General features: G+C 33.4%; 2 protein-coding genes and 1 long non-coding RNA gene across 4 annotated transcripts in view; all 3 read right to left on the bottom strand.

The window, feature by feature from the left end:
- The window catches only part of LOC139485827 (uncharacterized), a 971519-nt gene that overhangs the window by 565233 nt on the left and 385079 nt on the right, over window positions 1-21207 (bottom strand). The gene's annotated exons all lie outside the window — the stretch shown is intronic.
- On the bottom strand, window positions 1327-8840 carry LOC139485558 (putative universal stress protein SSP1056). 2 transcript variants are annotated; one of them, XM_071270141.1, is made up of 4 exons: window positions 8526-8840; window positions 3762-3848; window positions 2332-2438; window positions 1327-1558 (listed from the first exon to the last, which is right to left on the bottom strand). In XM_071270141.1, exons 1-4 carry the CDS (start codon window positions 8587-8589, stop codon window positions 1358-1360), a joined length of 459 nt encoding a protein of 152 aa, XP_071126242.1. In that variant the 5' UTR covers window positions 8590-8840; the 3' UTR covers window positions 1327-1357. The 2 variants fall into 2 exon arrangements, with proteins under 2 accessions (XP_071126242.1, XP_071126234.1); XM_071270133.1 differs by lacking the exon at window positions 8526-8840 and adding an exon at window positions 8207-8388.
- On the bottom strand, window positions 10483-20794 carry LOC139485551 (putative universal stress protein SH1215). Its single transcript, XM_071270119.1, has 4 exons — window positions 20416-20794; window positions 14776-14868; window positions 13178-13284; window positions 10483-12513 (listed from the first exon to the last, which is right to left on the bottom strand). The coding sequence occupies exons 1-4, from the start codon at window positions 20495-20497 to the stop codon at window positions 12313-12315; spliced, it is 483 nt and encodes a 160-aa protein (XP_071126220.1). The 5' UTR covers window positions 20498-20794; the 3' UTR covers window positions 10483-12312.

The following is a 21207-nucleotide window of genomic DNA, read 5'->3' as shown; positions in this document are numbered from 1 at the left end:
CTATAATTTTGATATAATTGTCCTAAAAGTAGTACAACACACTGTAAAAGTTTCTTTGAGAAAGCGAAGGTGGGATTTTTTTTATTTTCACTTATGTTCTAAAAGAAATGCACTACGAAATAATTGTGATATCGGACCTCCTTGGTTTTTCTTTTCACAACAGTAAAATTAACCCTCTTCTGAGGGAGGGTTGTTGCCAAACTGATAATAACTAATACATATCATAGTACGGCCTTTTACACAGGGCTTTGACCCAGACCAAAGAGCAAGCTATAAGGGACCCCAAATTATTAGTGTACACAATTAAAACAGGAAAACCAACGATCTAATTTAAATATACACACGACAAAACACCAATGAACCACATCAACAAACGATAATTGCATGACATGCCCCTGAATCAATCAGGACAGGTGCATACACAAATGGTTCATTTCTGTGTATGTTGGTGTTTGTGCAGTTCAGTGTGTCTGTTGTTCCGTTGTTTTCTCTCTTATAGTTGATGTGTTTCTCTATGTTTTGGTTTATGTTTTCGCTTAATCGATTAATGATTGATCAACAGCGGTATACTTTTGTTGCCTTGCACAGTGTATAATCGACCTAAATCTTAATAAACTATATCAACTATTACTGGTCTTCAACAGGAAGACCTTTTGTAAAACGTAGTTCTACGGAATTAATTTACGACAAGCAATCATATGTTCAAATTATGAATATTCATGTTACTAATATACTAAATTGTCTGCAAAGTTACCGAACTGTCACGGTACTTAATTGACTGCAAGCAAAGGGTCCAAACAAAACAGAATTAACCGCAGTGGGTGGATAAGTTTGACATTTGGATAAAAGACTAAACATGACTAAATAATGTCTAGTTTTCTACTTTTCAGATGATGTTAAGATCAAAATGACCGTTTAAGACTAAAATGAAATTTACTACACATAAGAAGATGTGGTATGAGTGTCATTGTGTAAATACTAACCAGGTATAGGTACGGCCTTTACAATGAAGACTTGGTTCACAGACGGCTATAGAGGGTAAAACAAATGACTAATGTAAAACAATTAAAATAGGAAAAAAAGTGATGATGCTTTGTACTACTGATAATAATAACATCAAGGTTTTCTATATAAAAGACGTCTCAATCCAATCTTTTTGTGATAAAATTCTATATATAAACAAAAAAAGGGTCATTCACCTCATAATCTAACCAAAACGTTATGCAGACTTATTCAAAACGTTGAAGTTACGATACTATTGTCAAGTCATTTTTTAGGCGTATATATTGCTTGGACAAAATTGCTTGGACAAATATATACAATATACTAAGACCGGGTCTCTTTTTAATTTGGTATATCAATGTGGAAGTCGACAAATCATAACTGGAGCGTGCGCATGATGAAGAATGTAGTCACTTGTACTTCCTATCAGAGTGCGGCGAATGTTGCCTAAACCACGAGTTCCGGTTACAATAAGAGCGGCGTCTAGTTCTGTAGCCGATTTGACGATACCTTCTCCTGGATTGGCAGTATGGACGCTTTTAACTGTTCCATTTACCTGAAAGATCAAACAATACTAAATATATAAGACTAAGTATTCATCGTGTATTTCCTTTGATAGAAGATATTCATACGACTTCTACAGAATAATACCCTAAATGTTGTTAAAAAAGTAAAAAGGGGATAAATCAATTTAAATTTAATTAAACTTCTCAAACGTTAAAAATTCTAAAATGACTAAAAAACTAAACAAAGTTAAAAACTCATAAAGACATTCAAGATAAAGTTGTTATGAAAAAAGGAGAAAAATCCTGGTTTACTAAACATATTTGAACACATGTTAACATATGTTACACTTCTTGAAAACGCATACCTTGTCTCAAACACACAATATTAAATTTGCAAAATTGTTCGAAGTTACGTGTAAACAGATATAGAACTATCAAGTTGAGACAATCCATGCATTTATAGAACGAACAAAAATGGCATAATTCAGAATAGTGTGCACAATATCCTGCATTATATCTGCTATTTCCTTTTACATGTTTAAAGCAAATCTTACAGTTTCAGAGATCAGCCCCAGTTTTTGGTAGGGTTCTTGTTGCTTGGTCTTTAGTTTTCTATGTTGTGTATTTTGTACTATTGTTTGTCTGTTTGTCTTTTTTATTTTTAACCATGGCGTTGTCAGTTTATTTTCAATCTATGAGTTTGACTGTCCCTCTGGTATCTTTCGTCCCACTTTGATACACTCTTAGTAATCTACCGATAGAATTAAAGAATATTCTTTGTTTTTTTAAGCAACAATTAACACTTGTTCAGAAAATTACCTACCCCAGATTCCTTAAGCAATGTGCCGTATTGTTGTAATTCTTGTGTTACTCGTTCTTTTTCTTTCTTCAACATAGATGCTAGTACATCAGGATCAAATGCATACGAGGCTATGTTCGAAAGAAAAAGACTTTATGGTAATTTAATATGAGTATGGACATATAAATACAACTTAAACATGTTAAAGTGTTACAATCTGAAAATATACACCAAATGTCGGCCTGTCTTGCTTATTAATACATGACTCATAATTTTTTTTGAATAGTTAACTTTTTAGGATATGATTAATTGAGTGTTTAATTGCAAATTGTTCGTATATATTATGGACTGGCAAAACAAAACCAATACATGTACATGTACCTTGAATATGAAAGTTTTTTTATGCCCCACCTACGATAGTAGAGGGGCATTATGTTTTCTGGTCTGTGCGTCCGTTCGTCCGTCCGTTCGTCCGTCCGTTCGTCCGTTCGTTCGTCCGTCTGTCCCGCTTCGGGTTAAAGTTTTTGGTCGAGGTAGTTTTTGATGAAGTTGAAGTCCAATCGACTTCAAACTTGGTACACCTGTTCCCTATTATATGATCTTTCTAATTTTAATGCCAAATTAGAGATTTTACCCCAATTTCACGGTCCACTGAACATAGAAAATGATAGTGCGAGTGGGGCATTCGTGTACTGAGGACACATTCTTGTTTACAGTGGATCAAATGTGCAAATAGTTGTTGCAAAAGTTCCTTTTTAAAAGTACTAAACCCGTTGCACTTTCCTAACACGAAACACTGTATTTAACGGCAATATTTTGAAAGGACGTGGCTGCGTATTTATTTTGTTTTTCAATATTTTATACAGTGTCTTGCTGAAATAAACGTTAAGAAGACTTGTTTTAGTCCTTAAAATTATGTCACCGTTTCCTAAATAGACATATCATGCCAAGAATGAGCTAACAATATTCAAGAGAATAAGGATGTAATATCGGAAAAAAAAGAACACTGCAAAGAATTGTTTACTGCAATTTGGAATACATATCCTGTGGTGTAATATAGATGTCAATATACTCTTTATAGATCATGTAAATACAATGGTTGAGAGTTTAAACGCTAGACGTACATTTCATCTACAACAGACTCACCAGTGATGCTCAAATCAAAAGAGTAAATCAGTCAAGATGAATTACGAAGTTTAAGTCCATTGATGAACCTAAATTCCGAAAGGTTTTTAAGGCAATCCTTGGGTTGAAAAATACTTCTTTTTTTCCGTAAAAATCAAAGTCTTGTAAACAGTTACAAGTAATTTATAATTATGACCATATCAATGGTAATTCACGTCAACACAGATTTGCCGACGTTTCAGCTGGTGAGCCTCTCGGGTCGAAAAACCTCAACCAATGAAAGTAGTATTTAATTTTTTTTAGTTACACCTTTTCGTATCAATACCTACACATGAACTTTTGTGAAGGAATATGCATCTCAACTGCATGAACGATGTAAATATGGTCATCTTCGTTTCTACAATTATCGACAAACCCTGAAACGAATAAAAAAATACTATTTTTATTTTTATTTTTGTTATTCATATGAGATCACGTCAGTGACCAAAATTTTACGCAGCTTTAGCCATGGCGTTGTCAGTTTATTTTCTATCTTTGAGTTTGACTCTCTCTCTGGTATCTTTCTTCCCTATTTTACATAGAATGAGATAATTAATATTTAATTAATTAATGCATTGTTATTGTCATAAAGTTCTTCCACAAGGAACCCGTCGCATTTTAAGTTACATTTCCTCTAAATGATTTTGATAAATTTAAGTAATTGAATATAATAAATCTAATGTACAGGTCACATCTTCATTGTTAAAAACATAGGGTATGCATCAAGATTCACTATATTGTTTTGACAAATATGCCAGTGTTAACATACCAAAATTAAAGAGTGTATCTGGAAACGTTTAAAAAAATGAAAAGACTTGTATATAAAATCAAAACCTTTTTTGGAAAAAATACGGGGTATATATCTCCCAATTGATACGATATTCCCGTGCTTGCATTTCCTATCATGATTTTCTGGCTAGAGGGTTGCTGCTCACAAGGAAGCTATTAAACCAAGAGTTCCAAATGGTGAAGTTGAAATCATCCCTTCGTAAATTTTACGGACGCCATCACGAGTTGGTTGACCGTTATGGAATAACCGTTTCACAAATGATATCGGATATGTTCCTTACGTCGTAACTACAATTCCCTTCCCTTTCATGAATGTGACCTACCGAATTAGACTATTTACCGGATTTGTTATCACATAAGCAACACGACGGGTGCCGCATGTGGAGCAGGATCTGCTTACCCTTCCGGAGCACCTGAGATCACCCCTAGTTTTTTGGTGGGGTTCGTGTTGTTTATTCTTAAGTTTTCTATGTTGTGTCGTGTGTGCTGTTGTTTGTTTGTCTTTTTCATTTTTTGCCATGACGTTGTCAGTTTGTTTTAGATTTATGAGTTTGACTGTCCCTTTGGTATCTTTCGTCCCTCTTTTGCAATTCGAGATTCATTTCTTTTCTAAACCTGTGGAAAATGGAAAAATAAAAAAAAAACACTTCATGTTATGTACTGTAACAGTCCGCTCAGTTTCAAAGTTTAAATGAACTGTTGTGCAGATAGCAATCCAAACATGTTATGAATTTCTTAAACATAAATTGCCTGTTTTAAAATACACGTATACATTTACCATAAAGTTCTCTATAATTTTATAATTTACCAAAACATAAGGTAATGCAATTCAAGAACTTAAATAATATATTGAAAAATATTTTATCAAAGGGACATCTCTCTAAACAGAGAAACCACGCCCCATCGGTCATTAACAGAGAAACCACTTCCCAACGGTCATTAACAGATCTAGACGAAAACCACGCCCCACCGGTCAATATCATGTAAAAATCAGTTAACGACTGGTTTTCTAGTCCGTTTTGTTTTGTTAACGACCGATGGAATTTATTATTGAAGAATAACGAATGTCATGTGACCCCTTTTCATCCAATAAGAGAATTTTATTCTCAACTGATATGAAATAAAACTTTTTAGTTCATGTTGCACAGGTTTCATGGGTTTGTCTGTTTGCAGTTTCCATTTTTAACATGAGTACGTAATAAATATATCGTTTTATGGATATGATACAAAGATGTTAAAAGGTATCAAAATTACATATGAATAACATGGTAAAAATTTCATCTTCGAAGTTAACAGGTTTTTTTTAATAAAATTAAAACCTGTGAAAAGTAACTGCGTATGTCGTCTTGGTCAAGAAAACATTAGATGGTCTAAATGGACACATAATCGTATGCACACACGATATCCGCGGTTTCATCTTAGGAGTACATGGTTGATTATCAAATTTAAAGGATATAACCATATATATATCATATATGCTTAACAACTTATTTACCATATTAGAGAACAGAAACGAACAAGCGGGACAACTGATGCGCACCTTTTTAGGCAACACATCAATACAAGTTGTACATGCATTCCTGCTTGCCACGAAAACCGTTGTATTCGTAAACATTTAGTTATTACTATGGTCTTGGGATGCATATTTCGGTCAATAAACAATGTTCAAATGTAAGGCATGAGCACTTAGTCGATACGTCAACATGTAAATTTTCTTTTAATTAGACGATCGTGGTGTAGTGATTAGCGCATTGGACTGCAAACACTACGGTTCCTGGTTCGATCCCTATTCCGCTGAGAAAATCTAGGCTTCCCCTTGATACCATTTTCAATTATTGACTTAAGAAACGATGATAGTCCGTTAGAAGGGGGACGATACATGGATGTCCCTTGTAAAGAGAGAGCAATATATCTATACGTAAAAGTCACCATTGAAGATTTCGAAAAAGATCAGGCTAATGCCAATTTAAGGCAGTACTCACACGAGCAAAGTTGAAAGGGCTTATTATAAGTTGTAATAACTTGTTTTCCAATCCACTGTTAATACGAATATGTTTAAACTAAGACGATCATGTCATTATATACACATGAAGTATATTTGACCTAAGTTTCATATGATATATTAGGTCCGAGACCACAATTATTTCGTAGTGCATTTCGTTTAGAAGATAAATAAAAATTAAAAAAATCCCACCTGCACTTTCTCAATGAAATTATTTCAGAGTGTTGCACTACTTTTGGAACAAACTATATCAAAATTATAGAAAACTTCATCAGCTCTAACTCCAAATATGGACAGTTTTATGTTTAGGGCGTCTTGAAATCTTTTGACAGCTTCCGAAGTGCTAATTTTCAACTTTTCAGCTGGACCAAATCACTACTTTCCTTTAAAATTCTGAACCCAATTTTTACAATTTTTTACAGTGTACTTTCATCCCCTTTCTTGCAATTTGAGGCATTAAACATGGAGAAATAAATATAAAAGAGGTATAAAAATTAATGGCAAGTAACCCACTGTCAACACTAGGGACTAAAGGACGAAAATTGTGGTCTCGGACCTAATAAGGTGTACGTACTGCAACTTCTATGGAAACTGTAGATTTGAGAATACTTCTTTTTGTCTCAGCGTCAAGATTCGAAAAACGAACATCTAAAGGAGGAAAATGATAAAACAAAACCCTGACCACAAACACTAGCATTTTCATTATCGAAACTTGGAGACAAAAAATGCTCCCTATATGCCTACAAATAAAGAGAACTCAAACATAATTCATCCATTATCAATCATTTTGTACTTAATGTTTTCTTTTTTATCAAAGAAAGGTCCAATGGCCGAGTGTATGCAATGGATGCAATCATCATTTAATTTGCAAATGCATATTTCATATATATTCCTACGCTATAGGTACTATGGTTTCATGCGACAAATATCTAACAGAGATCGAACTCGGAAGGACAAATATATCAACAACTATACGTATACACTTATATCAAGCTTTAAGAAATGACAAAATGAGATTTTTTTTATCAACAATAAACTTAATGGCAGACAGTAACAAACGACTTCAACACGAACTAAATAACAAGCTCTTCAATGACTTCGGACTGACATATTTATTTACATACGGTTCATCTCAACAAAACATTAGTTGAGGGGATAGCTGCTTCCTCATATCAAGTGAAGGAGAGCTTTGAGAGATTTGTTCTGTACGAAGTCAGGAATATGGCAGTTGTTATAGATAGTCTGTTTCTATGTGTGTTGGCGTTTGTTTTGGTCGCAGTTCAGTGTTTCTGTTATTCTGTTGGTGATTTGGTTTACTCTTTTTTTTTGGGGGGGGGGGGGAGGGGGGGTTTGTAACCCGGATTTGTTTTCGCTAAACCGATTTATGACTCTTGAACAACGGTATAACTCTGAGGTATAACTACTGTAGTATTTATTTCGCTCCTCCTCCTCCTCTTCCTTTTCATGGTATTCCATGTATTCACCACCTTCCCATTTTAGTGAACTTATATATGTTGTTTGTGGAAGATATTAACTTCAAGAAACGTTAAATACCCTTCGAATTATTGTACATTTTTATTCTAAGGATTGAGAATACATGATTGATATCGTCGCTTTATCGGTTTGATGCGCGAATATAATTATCAACTACCATTTTTATGTGAAACCTGATAAAATATTTGAGTTTTAAACAATTGCGTATCAGCTATTCCACTAAGGATTATAATGCAATGTTTTTAAATACAAGTTCGAGGTCATGTTTAATACTACTAGATTACAAGTACCATATGTGCAGTTCCTACCACATGTACTATGCACATTGTGACAAGTGATATATATATACAATAAATGTATGATTTTAATACATGAAGCTTGCACTAGTATGCTGCAAAATAAAATAAAACGAAACGTTTACACAAAAAATGTTTTAAATAATATACTTACATTTAAATGCAAATTTGGAATGTTCGCTTCCATCCATAGCTATAACCACATTTTTCCCTCCCATTTTTTATTCCTTATGGATTATAATGCAATGTTTTTAAATGCAAGTTCGAGGTCATGTTTAACAGTACTAGATTACAAATACCATATGTGCAGTTCCTACCACATGTACTATGCACATTGTGACAAGTGATATATATATATATATATACAATCAAATTGAATGTATGATTTTAATACATGAAGCTTGCACTAGTATGCTGCAAAATAAAATAAAACGAAACGTTTACACAAAAAATGTTTTAAATAATATACTTACATTTAAATGCAAATTTGGAATGTTCGCTTCCATCCATAGCTATAACCACATTTTTCCCTCCCATTTTTTATTCCTTATGTGTCCTTTTTACATGTATAAGCACAAAATATCTATAAAGTTTATATTATATGTAAAATCACTTGTCCTGTCTTTTAATTAAAATGTTAAAAATATGATGTGTATATATACCTTCGTATAAATGTGTAACCCATTCGAAATTATGGTGCAAAGGTCAGATTTAAATGTCACTGAATGTCTAAAATTTCAAAAAAAGTAAAAATAAACAAGCGTACTATATTTTGTGTATTGATGTGTACACTCGTCAAAAATGATGTGCATAACATTATATGTGTTTACATAATAATATAACTACACATAAATGATGTGCACCATTGCCTTTTTAGAATATTCATCAAATGTACAAAATAAGGGAGCTACCATTTGATTTTTATGGGGGGGCTAGGATGAAATTTGAAAAAAATAGGCAGGACAGGAGTTTTAAGTAAAAAAAAAAGGCAGGATGAGACACATGCAAAAAAAAAGTCAGGACGACAATTTAGGTCAGGATAAACTAAAAAAAAAAAAAGGCAGGACCGAACAGAGTGAAAAATAAAAAGGCAGGACAGAGATTACAGCAAAAAAAAAAATGCAGGACAAAAATTTTCATCCTAGGTAACGTTTTTTCATATGAAGGAATTATTAAAAATGAAATTGGTATTGCGTTCCTCCCTATTTATACTAGACTGATAAATATATATTTTACTCAAAGATTCATATTTATTAAACAAAACCGGAAAAAGGAAGTACATTGTAGATTTCTGCGCAGGTCCGGGATTTCAAAAAGGCGACAAAAAAAGATTTGAACGATTTTGAGTTCATTAGTACAATGAAAAATTCGGGAAATTTTCCCGTATTTTTTTTTTTATTGAATTTTCTACTGTTATTGGGGACTACGTCCCCATATTATATTTATTTCTTGAGAATGTAAATATTTGTTTTTCTGTTGATATAAAAAGAAAATACTGAACTACAACACTATCAAACGCAAACATACAAAAGTCATTTCCTTTAAACAGATAGTAGATAACAACTGACATATTCCTAACTTGTTATATATGCCATTTTATGCAAAATGGTGGGTTGAACCTGGTTTTATGGCTAGCTAAACCTCCCGCTTTAATATATGGTAATGTTAAAATCCAATATAGAAAAAAAACATTGATCACAAATTGTAATCATCTTCATCAATTTAGCACACTATGACAGGATTTATTCAAAGGGAATAATATATAAATTTTAAAAAAATCGCTAAGAGGTTGGCGGTTCATCAAATTTTTAGTTTACCATTCTTGTCATCGGTTGCCTATACAAATAATTTGATAATGATAAATCGGATAACTCTTTTCCGGTCTTTTATTCATAGCTGTCAAATGCATGTAAACATATCTGAACTAGTACTGATCGAAACGCAATCATCTAGGAAAGTGGTATGCAATTTTGCCTACGAGGTAGTCACTGAAAACCGAAATTTAATCATGGACACTCAAATAGGTGGACTACTAAAATAGGGTAGTCGGAAACGGGCACCATATTTTTATATCTTAAAAAAGACATTGTTTAAAAAACCCATTTATTTTATAAAGTAAGTGATATTTGACTAAATGTCCTTGAAAGTGAAACACAGTCCTGGTACAGTCAGATATAGAAGGAAACGCTGTCTGAATCTAAATATCAGTGGTCGTCGTTTGTTGGTGTTTCATGGGATTTTCTCGTTTCTATATAGATTATACCGTTGGTTTTCCTGTTGGCATTGTTTTCCACTAGTAATTTTTGGGCCATTCATAGCTTGTTGTTCGTTCAGCCAAACCTTCGTGTTGAGGGCCGTTATTTTACCAGTACTTGTTATTTTTTTTTATATATTGTGACTTGGATGGAATGTTGTCACTCATACAACATCTTCTTATTTATATTTACTTTTCTATCATATGGAATGCTGACATATCAATGAAATTATGTATTGTCAATTACAGAAAATTGTCTAAAAAAATTATAGACAACAAAATGTATCAATATGAAATAAACGGTTGTTCAAATATTAAAAAAATTAATAACTTATTCAACATTATATTATCGTATGATCAGATGCATCATATATATCTGATATGTCGTCAAGTATCCTGTTCTCATGACAAAACACCAAAAATTAGAAAAATCAGTTAATCTGCATTCAAAGTGTTGTAAAATGACCCCAGTTTGAAAAAAAGGCAGTCTAACAAGGGCGTTGATTTTGCACGAAAAGGAAAGGTAAGGGTAACTACCTGTATGTTCTGCATGGTTATACAGTGTAGCCTTATTCTTCAGCAAATGTTTGATATAACCCTTCCCAATTTTGCCACAGAGAAAGTCCATGCTAAAGTTAACTTAGTAAATATTCAGATGATTTTTTCTCTTCGAGATTACAATGCATTAACCAAACGATTTTAAGTAAACTTAATTTTATTTGCAGGATTCATTGTATCAAAAGTAAGTTACTTTCGCATAGACGGATCCAGGGGTCGGGGGGGGGGGGGGGGGGGGGGCTTTCGTGGGGAAAATTTGGTTGATTATATAGGGAATCACTGAAGTGTGACTGGAGTGGCCCCCCTTAGATCAGTCAGCGCCCCTCTTTTTATAAAAAGTTCTGTATCCGCCACCGTTTCGTATTTGTTTGGTGTGTAATTGTTTCAGTGCAAATATGTGAACAAATAAAATTAATATGACGTATGACTATCCATTAAATGATGATGTCTGGCAAATCTATTTGATGCGAGTAAAAATATGCATGTAGTGTTGGACTATAAAGCTTTGAAAGCAATAACACGCAGTTTCACATTTGAATAGGAGTTGTCTCTCTTTCAATAGACATAAGTGTTAATTTTTACTCAACTTTCTCCATACCAACTCATCCTAATTCGACTAAAACATATTTTCCTATAAGTCCTTATGTAGTAATACGAGTCCGTGTCAGTGGTCGAAACAGGGATTTTAAATAATGATTAATTTATTCGTAAATAAAATGTCATAACATTTTAAAATTGTGATAAGACTAATTTGGTCTCGATGGTACATGTACCAAATTAGGGATATTCCAGTTTGCTCATTAAAGAGCGATAATCAGACATTGTATTTTATAACACAGCAACTACATGTAGTATCAACTAGACATTAAAATAATAACATTATTGGCTATAAAATATTAAAGCGGTATAATTGATGATAAAATAATTAAATATGAGACAGCTATCTGCCAGTGTCGGTTAAACGATCGTATAAGCAATTATACATCGCCTCGTAGCCTTAAACAATTATAAGCAAAACTCACACTGCTCTATTAAGACAACGATCAAACAAATTGTTAAAAGATCCAATCGGGAAAAGTATTTGATGTATAACTAAACCACAAACGAAAATCCAAATATGAAGGGCAGTCACCAACGATTAGCAGCGATTTACAGGATTGGGACAGACTAATTTTAATCGAAGTCATTTTTATAGTTTATTTTTTTTTAGTAAAGTCTAATTGAATTATGGCGTTGTCAGCGGTTTATCCTTGCAGTCTAATATCATTTGATTATTTATTTGTTTATACCAAGGCGAAAAGTCTTTCATATAATTAGTTAACCTGTCTGTAGTGACCTGATCTACAAAGACATATTTTTTTGGGACATGAATAAACTTTTATTTTTTAACCATATATAATGTTATATATACACTATTCTAAGAACGATAACTCTTTTAATTTAGTCTATCAATGTTGATGTCGGCAAATCACAACAGGAACGTGAGCATGGTGAAGAATATAGTCACTTGTACTTCCCACCAGCGTGCGCCGAATTTTGCCTAAACCACGACATCCGGTAATAATAATGGCGGCGTTTAGTTCTGCAGCACATTTTACGATACCTTCTCCTGGATTAGTAGTATGGACGCTTTTAACTGTTCCATTAACCTGAAAGAGCAAACCATACTTGAAATATATAAGACTTTATAAAAGTTTAAAGGCCGAACATTGCCCTTTGTGTATTTACATCATCGTCCTGAGGTTTCTGGAATACAGCTAGCTGTTCTCATTAGAAATCAAACCACAAACTCCCGCTACTTTTATTACTCCCCTTTGTCCAATCTTTTTGATGTGTTATTCCCCCTCATGCAATCTTTTTAATTTGTAGTAACGAAATATTTAATTGACGACAAAGTTGTGATAAAAAGGAGAAAAATTCATGCTTATCATACATGTGTTCAAGAAAGGTGCTTTCCCCTGCTCAAACATTTAATACAGTCAAAACTATGGTGAAGGCAACATTGTTTCAAATTAAGTGTATTAAAAATATAGGTCTATCAAAATATAGGTCTATCAAAAATACATTAATGGAACGATAAAAAAGGACTTAATTTGGAATATATATAGTGTGTCTGCATTATATCTGTTGTTTTCTTTGAAACAGATTTGAAATTTTCAAAGAAACGAATACCTAAATTTACAAAGGATACACTTCTTTTTTGTCTTTTTTTGTTTGTTTCACAAGTTCTTTAGCAACAAATAATACATCTTAAGAAAGATACGTAACCAAGAGTCTGTAAGATACGTACTCCAGATTCAGCAATATACGTACCCCAGCTTCAGTAAGTAGCGCAGCGTATTCTTTTAACTCTTGTGTTACGCGATCTTTTTCTTTCTTCAAAATGGACGCTAACACATCTGGATCAAATGAGTATGGAGCTGTGTAATGAAGAAAAAGACTTTATATTTATGTTATATAAACATTCAATATAAACAATTAAATTAAAATATGACCATCTTAATTGAAACACCGAATGTCGCTCTGCCTTCAGTTCCTTATAAATAAAAGCCTTTTTTTTCGTTTTTGCTTAGCCTGGAGCTATTTTCAAATATAATTGATTCATAGTTGTTCGTTTAAAGTCCAGTGGCAAGTATGTCATGCTGCTTATTATTATTCAATATTAAGAAAAAGCAAACATTGACTTCAGATGTACATTTAATAGGAAAGTTATCTGTAAGGATCGAAAGTGCAGATATATAGTTGTTGCAAGAGTTCGTTTACGTACAAAGCCCGTTACACTTTACCTACACAAGCATGGTAGTTAACGCCCGGATTCAGACTGTACGCTGGCATAGGTTTGTATTTTTTTTAGTTGGTCTTGCCTTGATAAAGGTTAAGAAGTCCCGGTATGTTTTGACATGTTATCTTTTCTTTGTTTACCTGGTCAGTATAAGGTTAACGAACCTTACATACAAATATTAACAACGAAAAAGTAAACAACGAAAATATTTTCTGATAAATAAAATAGATAGAAAAATCTACATTTGTCACCTTTTGAATCATAAGTCGGTTATCAAGTGTAGATGACCTTAGCTCCGTATTGTGCGTTTTTCAATTCCATTTTGCCTAACGAAAAAAATATCTGTCAAGCAACTATTTTCATTAGGTTTTTATATCTCCGTAGTTATTACTGAAGTAACTGATTCTCGATGAATAGAAATCTAAAAGAAATAAAATTGAGAATGGAAATGGGGAATGTGTCAAAGAGACAACAACCCGACCATAGAGAAGACAACAGCAGAAGACTGTTTAGACTTCAGATTTTTTATAGAATATTTTCAAAGAAATACAAGACTGCCATAATTAAAAAAAAGTTTATTGTAACCTTTGTCCACTGATTTCTTTTATTATTAAAAGTTTCTTAATAGTCATGCTTAGAAGAGGTATAATACAAAGATATAGGAAACTGTGGTGTGAGTGCCAATGAGACAACTCTCCATCCAAATTGTTTCTATCGTAATCAAAGCTGGTAATATATATGTGAATAAACGCATCATAGATTCCAGGATTAAAAGGGTGTACGCCAGAAACCAGACGCCAAATACTCATCAGACACGCTCAAATAAAAATAATTTGAAAGGCCGAAATTTTGAAGAACATTGAGGCCGTTTCCAAAATTCTGAAAGTTTTCGTCAAATTAAGCTTACTCAATGCCATCTATTCCTGGAGTAAAAAGAAATCATAACATTTAAAGTTTTGTGAACAGTTAATTTATAATTATGACCATATCAATGATCATAACTCTTTTTAATGGTAACTACTGAGCTCGCGATAACTTTAATAAAGATCGGGGGGACCTCCACTAATGAAACTAGTATTTGATTAGCCCAGCTACGTTCTTGTGACTTCTTTTGTGTATCAATACCTACACGAGAACTGTTGTGACGCGAACATTTCATTCATCTCCACTGCATGGACGATGTAAACATGATCATCTTCTTTTCGACAGTTGTCAACAAACCCTGTAATGAGAATGAAAAACTTTTTGATATTTGTTATTCATTTGAGATCACGTGTGTGACCGAAAGTTTACACAGTTTTACATACTAGAATGAAAATAATGTACTTGTATATGCATTATTGTCGCCATCAAAAATATATTTACAGAAGAAACTGAACTTTTAATCAATAAACTCATGAAAGATACCAGGATGAAAATTTTGTACTGCATATGCGCGTTTCTTCTACAAAAGACACATTGGCGATGCTCGAATAAACAAAATATGCCAAATAAACAGTGGCGGATCCAGAACTTTTGATAAGAGGGGGAAGGGGGCTCTGACTGACCTAAATAGGGGGCATCAGTTAAGAGACAGTGTTTCCTATATTATAAATTTATTTTCCCCACAAAACAGGGGGCCAGGACCCAACCGGAATCCGCCTATGATAAAGTACGGAGTTGAATAGCATTGAGCACCCAAATTTAGAAAGGTTTTGTAAAATATAGCTACAGGAATCTCTTCCAGGGGGTAGACATCTTTTGAGGGTCTCCAACTTATCCTGATAAATGTCAGACGTTTGTTTATGTCGACATCTATAAAATATCAAAGTAAGGCAGCAACCATTTGATTTTCTGGGGGGGGGGCTATGGTTTTTTTTGGAAAAAATAGTTTGTTTCCAGTTTTTGGAGAAAAAAAATAATTTGTTTTTGATTCTGAGAAAAAAAAATTGTTTGTTTCACCCCCAGCTGCCACTATATGTAATGCTAAAATTGAAAGAAAAAAATTGTTTTCGAGTTGTCGCGAAAAAAATAGATTGTTTTTCGCCGCAGGCGAAAAAAAAAGTTTGTACAGAAAAAAAACCATAGCCCCCCCCAGAAAATCAAATGGTTGCTGCCTAACACTGTTTTTGATAGGTATTGAAGATTACATGATAATTTAAATGGCAAGCGTTAAATAAAGAATATAATACATCTTTAACATGATTATAAAATTGATATATAATTCCTTGTAATGCACATACAATTCAAATTAATGATTTAACATAATCGAAAGATGTTAAAAGGTCCAAACAGTAAATATTATAAAAGATATAAACACTCTTTAAATTTTTCTAAAAACTTTAAATTTCATCCTTGACATAGATACTTTTGCAAGGTCTGATAAAAATTGAAACGTAAAAACTATAATCTAATTGAGTTTGCATTTTTTTTTCTTGGTCATCAGGTACATGTACACTTACGAGTACGTGATATAATCGGAGATAACGGTTTTGTACGGAGCCCTGTTGGTCTCACACAGATTATAAAGTGTCTTTTAAAGAACTGCGCTGAAGATGTGTAAAGTCTAGCGCTGGAGATGTAAAGTCTAGCGCTAGAGATGTATAGCGCTAGAGATGTAAAGTCTAGCGCTGGAGATGTAAAGTCAAGCGCTGGAGATGTAAAATCAAGCGCTGGAGATGTAAAGTCTAGCGCTGAAGATATAAAATCAAGCGCTGGAGATGTAAAGTCTAGCGCTGGAGATGTAAAGTCACGCGCTGGAGATCTAAAATCAAGTGCTGGAGATGTAAAATCAAGCGCTGGAGATGTAAAGTCTGGCGCTGGAGATGTAAAGTCAAGCGTTTTAGATGTAAAATCAAGCGCTGGAGATGTAAAGTCTAGCGCTGGAGATGTAAAGTCAAGCGCTGGAGATCTAAAATCAAGTGCTGGAGATGTAAAATCAAGCGCTGGAGATGTAAAGTCAAGCGCTAGAGATGTAAAGTCTAGCACTGAAGATGTAAAGTCAAGCGCTGGAGTAAAGTCAAACTGACCTAGTCGACACATGCTAGACAGAAATGTACACCTTATGACAAATTCATACAGCAAATATTGACCTAACATACCTATTTACTGCCGATGAAACTGACATAATCACAAAAACTTGATAGTGAGGTCAAGGTCAGTTGACATATCTCAGACTGACATGTACATCTAACAATGAATTTCACACTCCAAATATTATTGGCCTACCATGCCTTGTTACTGAGAAACTGACCTAATCATGATAACTTGACCCTGGTCACAGTGAAGTTAGTCTCACTGGACCATGACAATGAGGTCAAGGTCAGCCGATATGTGACTGACTGACAAGCTTATGGCTCAAGTTACATTGGCACAAAATTTGGTGGTCCCAGGTCAAATTTTTTTTGAGATATATGCATTTAAACCAGAGGCTCTAGCGAGCCTGGTTAAAGAACTAGTTAGTATGTTTTTCTTATAGGGTTCAATGTTAAACTATATTTAGCCATGGAATCCATGTTGGATTTGCAGTTGCCATAAAAATCATAAAATTGTCAAATTCAGGACCATCATTTGATCATTCCTGCATAAAGTAGATTCATTGTACCATACAAATGCTCAAAGAGAGCAGTTCACATGTTTTCCCTTATGGTTCTTTGTTAAACTGTCTCGGCCTGTGGTGACCATCTTGGTTCTCCAAACAGCACCGAATTCATTAAAATTATTAAGGACTATTATCATGATTATTAATCCATAAACTGGAATCGATATGTCAAAGTTTCTTTGTAAAAGTTGTTTGTACATTTGTTTTCCCTTTATGGTTCTATGTTAAATTTTATATGACCATGGAAGCCCTCTTGGATTTACAGTCGACACCAAAATCATAAAATTTATCAAGAACCTTGAAGTTCATTTGATCGTTCATGCATATATTGGATTCATTTTGTAATATGATTTCTAAACCAGAGGCTCTAGAGAGCATGTAATCGTTCACTTGGTTTAAAAGAAAACGGTTTCTCAGTAGCAATAGTTTGCATTTTTTCCCATAGTGTTCAATGTTAAACTATGTTCGACAGTTGCGGCCATCTCGGACTTCTGATCGGCACTAAAATCATAACATTTATGAAGGACCATTATCTGATCTTTCATGCATAAATTGGAATCAAAATGTCAAACGATTTCTCCATAGAATTTTTTTTTGCATGCTTTTTCCATAGGGTTATATGTTAAACTATGTTCGGATGTGGTGGTTATCTTTGATTTTCGATCGGCACCAAAATTATAAAATCAATGAAGGGCCATCATTTAATCATTCATGCATAAATTTGATTCAATATGTCAAAGGTCTCTCAAAAAGGGCAGTTTACTTCTCCAGCGCTGGACTTTACATCTCCAGCGCTAGACTTTAGATCTCCAGCGCTGGACTTTACATATCCAGCGCTGGACTTTACATCTCCAGCGCTAGACTTTACATCTTCAGCGCTGGACTTTACATCTTCAGCGCTGGACTTTACATCTCCAGCGCTAGACTTTACATCTCCAGCGCTAGACTTTACACATCTTCAGCGCAGGACTTTAAAAGACACTTTATAATCTGTGTGAGACCAACAGGGCTCCGTAGTTTTGTCACATGTCGAGTACATTTCATCACATATTAAACACAGTATTGTATTGACACAGTCATAGACCGAAATAACGGGAAAAGAGGGGGGTCATCAAATAGGATTTTATCGCTGCATTAGAGACCTTTTGACCGCCTTTGGCAATTATCTGCCTCTTGGTCGGTTTGTTGTCTCTCTGAAACATTCCTAGAATCCGTTCTCTATTATTTAATACTTAGTGTATTACATGAGCACTTCGTTGATTTAAGATTATTAGAAAAATGCACATAAAGTTTCTTAGACAAGACGATCATGCCAGTATATATATACTTTGCATGTAGCATTTGATTTAGAGTTGAGATATATATGGGCAACATATTACAACTTCTGTGTAAATTGTCGATTTTAGAATATTTTTGTATTTCAACTTCCAGCATAACATATAATATATCTATTTAAGGAATGACTGTAATATTTTTTTCTGTCTATGAAGAAATAACATAAATAATTTGGTGCACACTGAATAACGCGCGAAGTGTTATTTCGAATAGAAAAAAATATTTCAGTCATTTCTTAAAATTTAATTCTAAATCCCATTTTAAACCGTAGAAAACCATGAAAAACGTTGATGACGTCACGGTCAAATGACTAAATTTTGTCTATGGGCTGATAACAAAATAACGTCAGCCAATCAGAAGACGCGTTACATCCTAAACTAAATAATATGAATATAGTATATAATGAGCCATTTCTTACCATTTTCCCAATTGTTTTTACATGTTACTACAGGTTTACTCATAAAACAAGAGAGCTCAAACATGATAAACGTGTCAGACAAGGTTATGATGGTGTTTTTTCATACATTTATAATTGAACTCTAATGTTCTATTATTCTATATATTGTATTGTATTACATTGTATTTCATTGTATTTCATTGTATTGCATAAAATTATTGTTTGATTGCATTGCTTGACCTTTATGGGTGTAAATTTGCAATACAGATTATATATTAATCATTGTGCTTATATATCATATTCTATTACAGAGGGCCAATGGTCGAGGGCATGCAATGAAACCTTCGCTTTATTTGCGTATGCCTATCTCATATATCTTCCTACCCTATAAAAATATGAAGATGTGATATGATTGCCAAAGAGACATATATATTTACTAGAGATCAAAGAACGAAGATGTTAACAAATATAGGTCACTGTACGACGTATTATCAATTTTAAAAGGTAGCAAAATGACAGAATATGATTTATGTTAAACACAATCAATGAAAAACAAACATTCTCAATGTGACTGTCCCAAGTCAAGAATCTGTAATTCGGTGGTTGTCGTTTGTTGGCTTACTGTGTTTTATGTTTTTTTCGTTGTTTGTACATAAATCAGATCGTTAGTTTTCGTGTTCGAATTGTTTTATATTTTCATTTCAGGGTCTTTTATATATTATGTACTATATATGATGTATATGTTTTGTCCTTGTTGAAGGCTGTATGGTGACCTATTATAGTTGTAAATTTCTACGTCAATTGGTCTCTGGTGGTGGAGAGTTGTCTCATTGGCAATCGGACATCTTCTTATTTCTATATTGTCAGACAGCAACCAACGAAAACGACAATAACTGAACCAATAATATAACCATGTAACGTGAATTTCAGTATAAATAATAAAAGAAGAAGTCTCAGAGCGTCAACCACAAACGTTTCTCTCATCCCTTTCCCCTAACCTTATGTTCGCAGGCGTATTGTTTGTTCGTTGAGAATATAAATCTTAGCAAAGTTGACTTTCCTTCCAGTGATCATCATTATATATTGTAATATCATGTATTATTCCCAGGATAACTGAAGATGAACGCATAATTTTATAATGTTTATTTTCAGTTTATACGTGAATCTAATGCACGTATCTAATCAACTTAATATATATGATATCTATTGTAAAGTGCAATTTGATATAGCATTATACTTTTAAACAAACGCGTATCAGCTAGTCTCTAAAGGCTTACATGATATCATGATCTTATTTTAACACAATAATATTAAATATAAAAGTCATGTCTAAGGTCATGGCGAACATCTTATAAATATTATAAGTTCATTTCCTTCAATATATGTACAATGTACGAGTTATCGTATAAAATACAATAAAACGTAAATCCTAACAAATGTGTTAATAAAATACTTACATTTAAAAGCATATTTGGAATGTTCGCTTCCATCCATAGCTATGACTACATTTTTGCCTCCCGTTTTCGCTTCCTCTGTCATTTTTATCACACAGAATAACTAAAAAGTTTATATATGTGCATCCACTGATAATTCACATGTAAATAAAAGATATCGTCTCCTCAGTTTATAAACTTGTCCTCGATGCGAAATCACGGTCCAGTTGACGACACGATTTAAATGACACTAACGTGTAAATTTCAAAATAGTTGAAATAAACAATCGGGATTTTATTACATCTGTGTCACAGTGTATTGGTGTCCCCAACATCAGTAAAATTGATTAATACTGTGTGCATTAAATCGATTGTATTTACATACAAACATTTCTAACTACACTTAAAACTGATCGTCAACTTCTTATTAGACTAAACAGATATTCGCTTGCGGTTATTTTCAAGGCATGTAGTGGAAAGGGGCAAGTATTACAAATCCCTTCTTAATTTTCGATTACAAAAGACGCATCAGTGACGCTCGAATAAAAAAGTTGAAAAGGTCCAAATCGAAGCTGAAGAGCATTAAAAACCCAAAATTCCGAAAGAATTCGCCAAATACAGTTTAATTACCACTTTAGTGTTTCCATTAAAAAAGATCTAGAAGTGGGATTTTTTACGTTTTCTATCTGTTAACTTTCCAAAAATGTTATGAGCTGTGAAGTTTTAATCAAAGAACTGTTTTAGTTCTGTTAATAGACTACAAACTGTGCTTCTTTCAACATTTATTTCCTTCGGATTCCATCAATTTTTATTGTTT

This window comes from Mytilus edulis, chromosome 1 (assembly GCF_963676685.1).
Source record: "Mytilus edulis chromosome 1, xbMytEdul2.2, whole genome shotgun sequence".
In the NCBI taxonomy this organism is placed as follows: Eukaryota; Metazoa; Mollusca; class Bivalvia; order Mytilida; family Mytilidae; genus Mytilus; species Mytilus edulis.
Note: the sequence above shows the minus strand (reverse complement) of the source record. Positions and strands in the feature narration are given on the sequence as shown.

Coding starts and splice junctions, on each gene's coding strand:
- LOC139485558 (XM_071270141.1), bottom strand. CDS start 8,589: ATGGGAGGGAAAAATGTGGTTATAGCTATGGATGGAAGCGAACATTCC. Junction 3,849..8,525: donor TTCCAAATTTGCATTTAAAT/GTAAGTATATTA, acceptor TATTCGTTTCAG/GGTTTGTCGATAATTGTAGA. Junction 1,559..2,331: donor CATTGCTTAAGGAATCTGGG/GTAGGTAATTTT, acceptor TTGATCTTTCAG/GTAAATGGAACAGTTAAAAG.
- LOC139485551 (XM_071270119.1), bottom strand. CDS start 20,497: ATGACAGAGGAAGCGAAAACGGGAGGCAAAAATGTAGTCATAGCTATG. Junction 14,869..20,415: donor TTCCAAATATGCTTTTAAAT/GTAAGTATTTTA, acceptor TTCTCATTACAG/GGTTTGTTGACAACTGTCGA. Junction 13,285..14,775: donor CGCGTCACAACAGTTCTCGT/GTAGGTATTGAT, acceptor TTCATTACACAG/CTCCATACTCATTTGATCCA.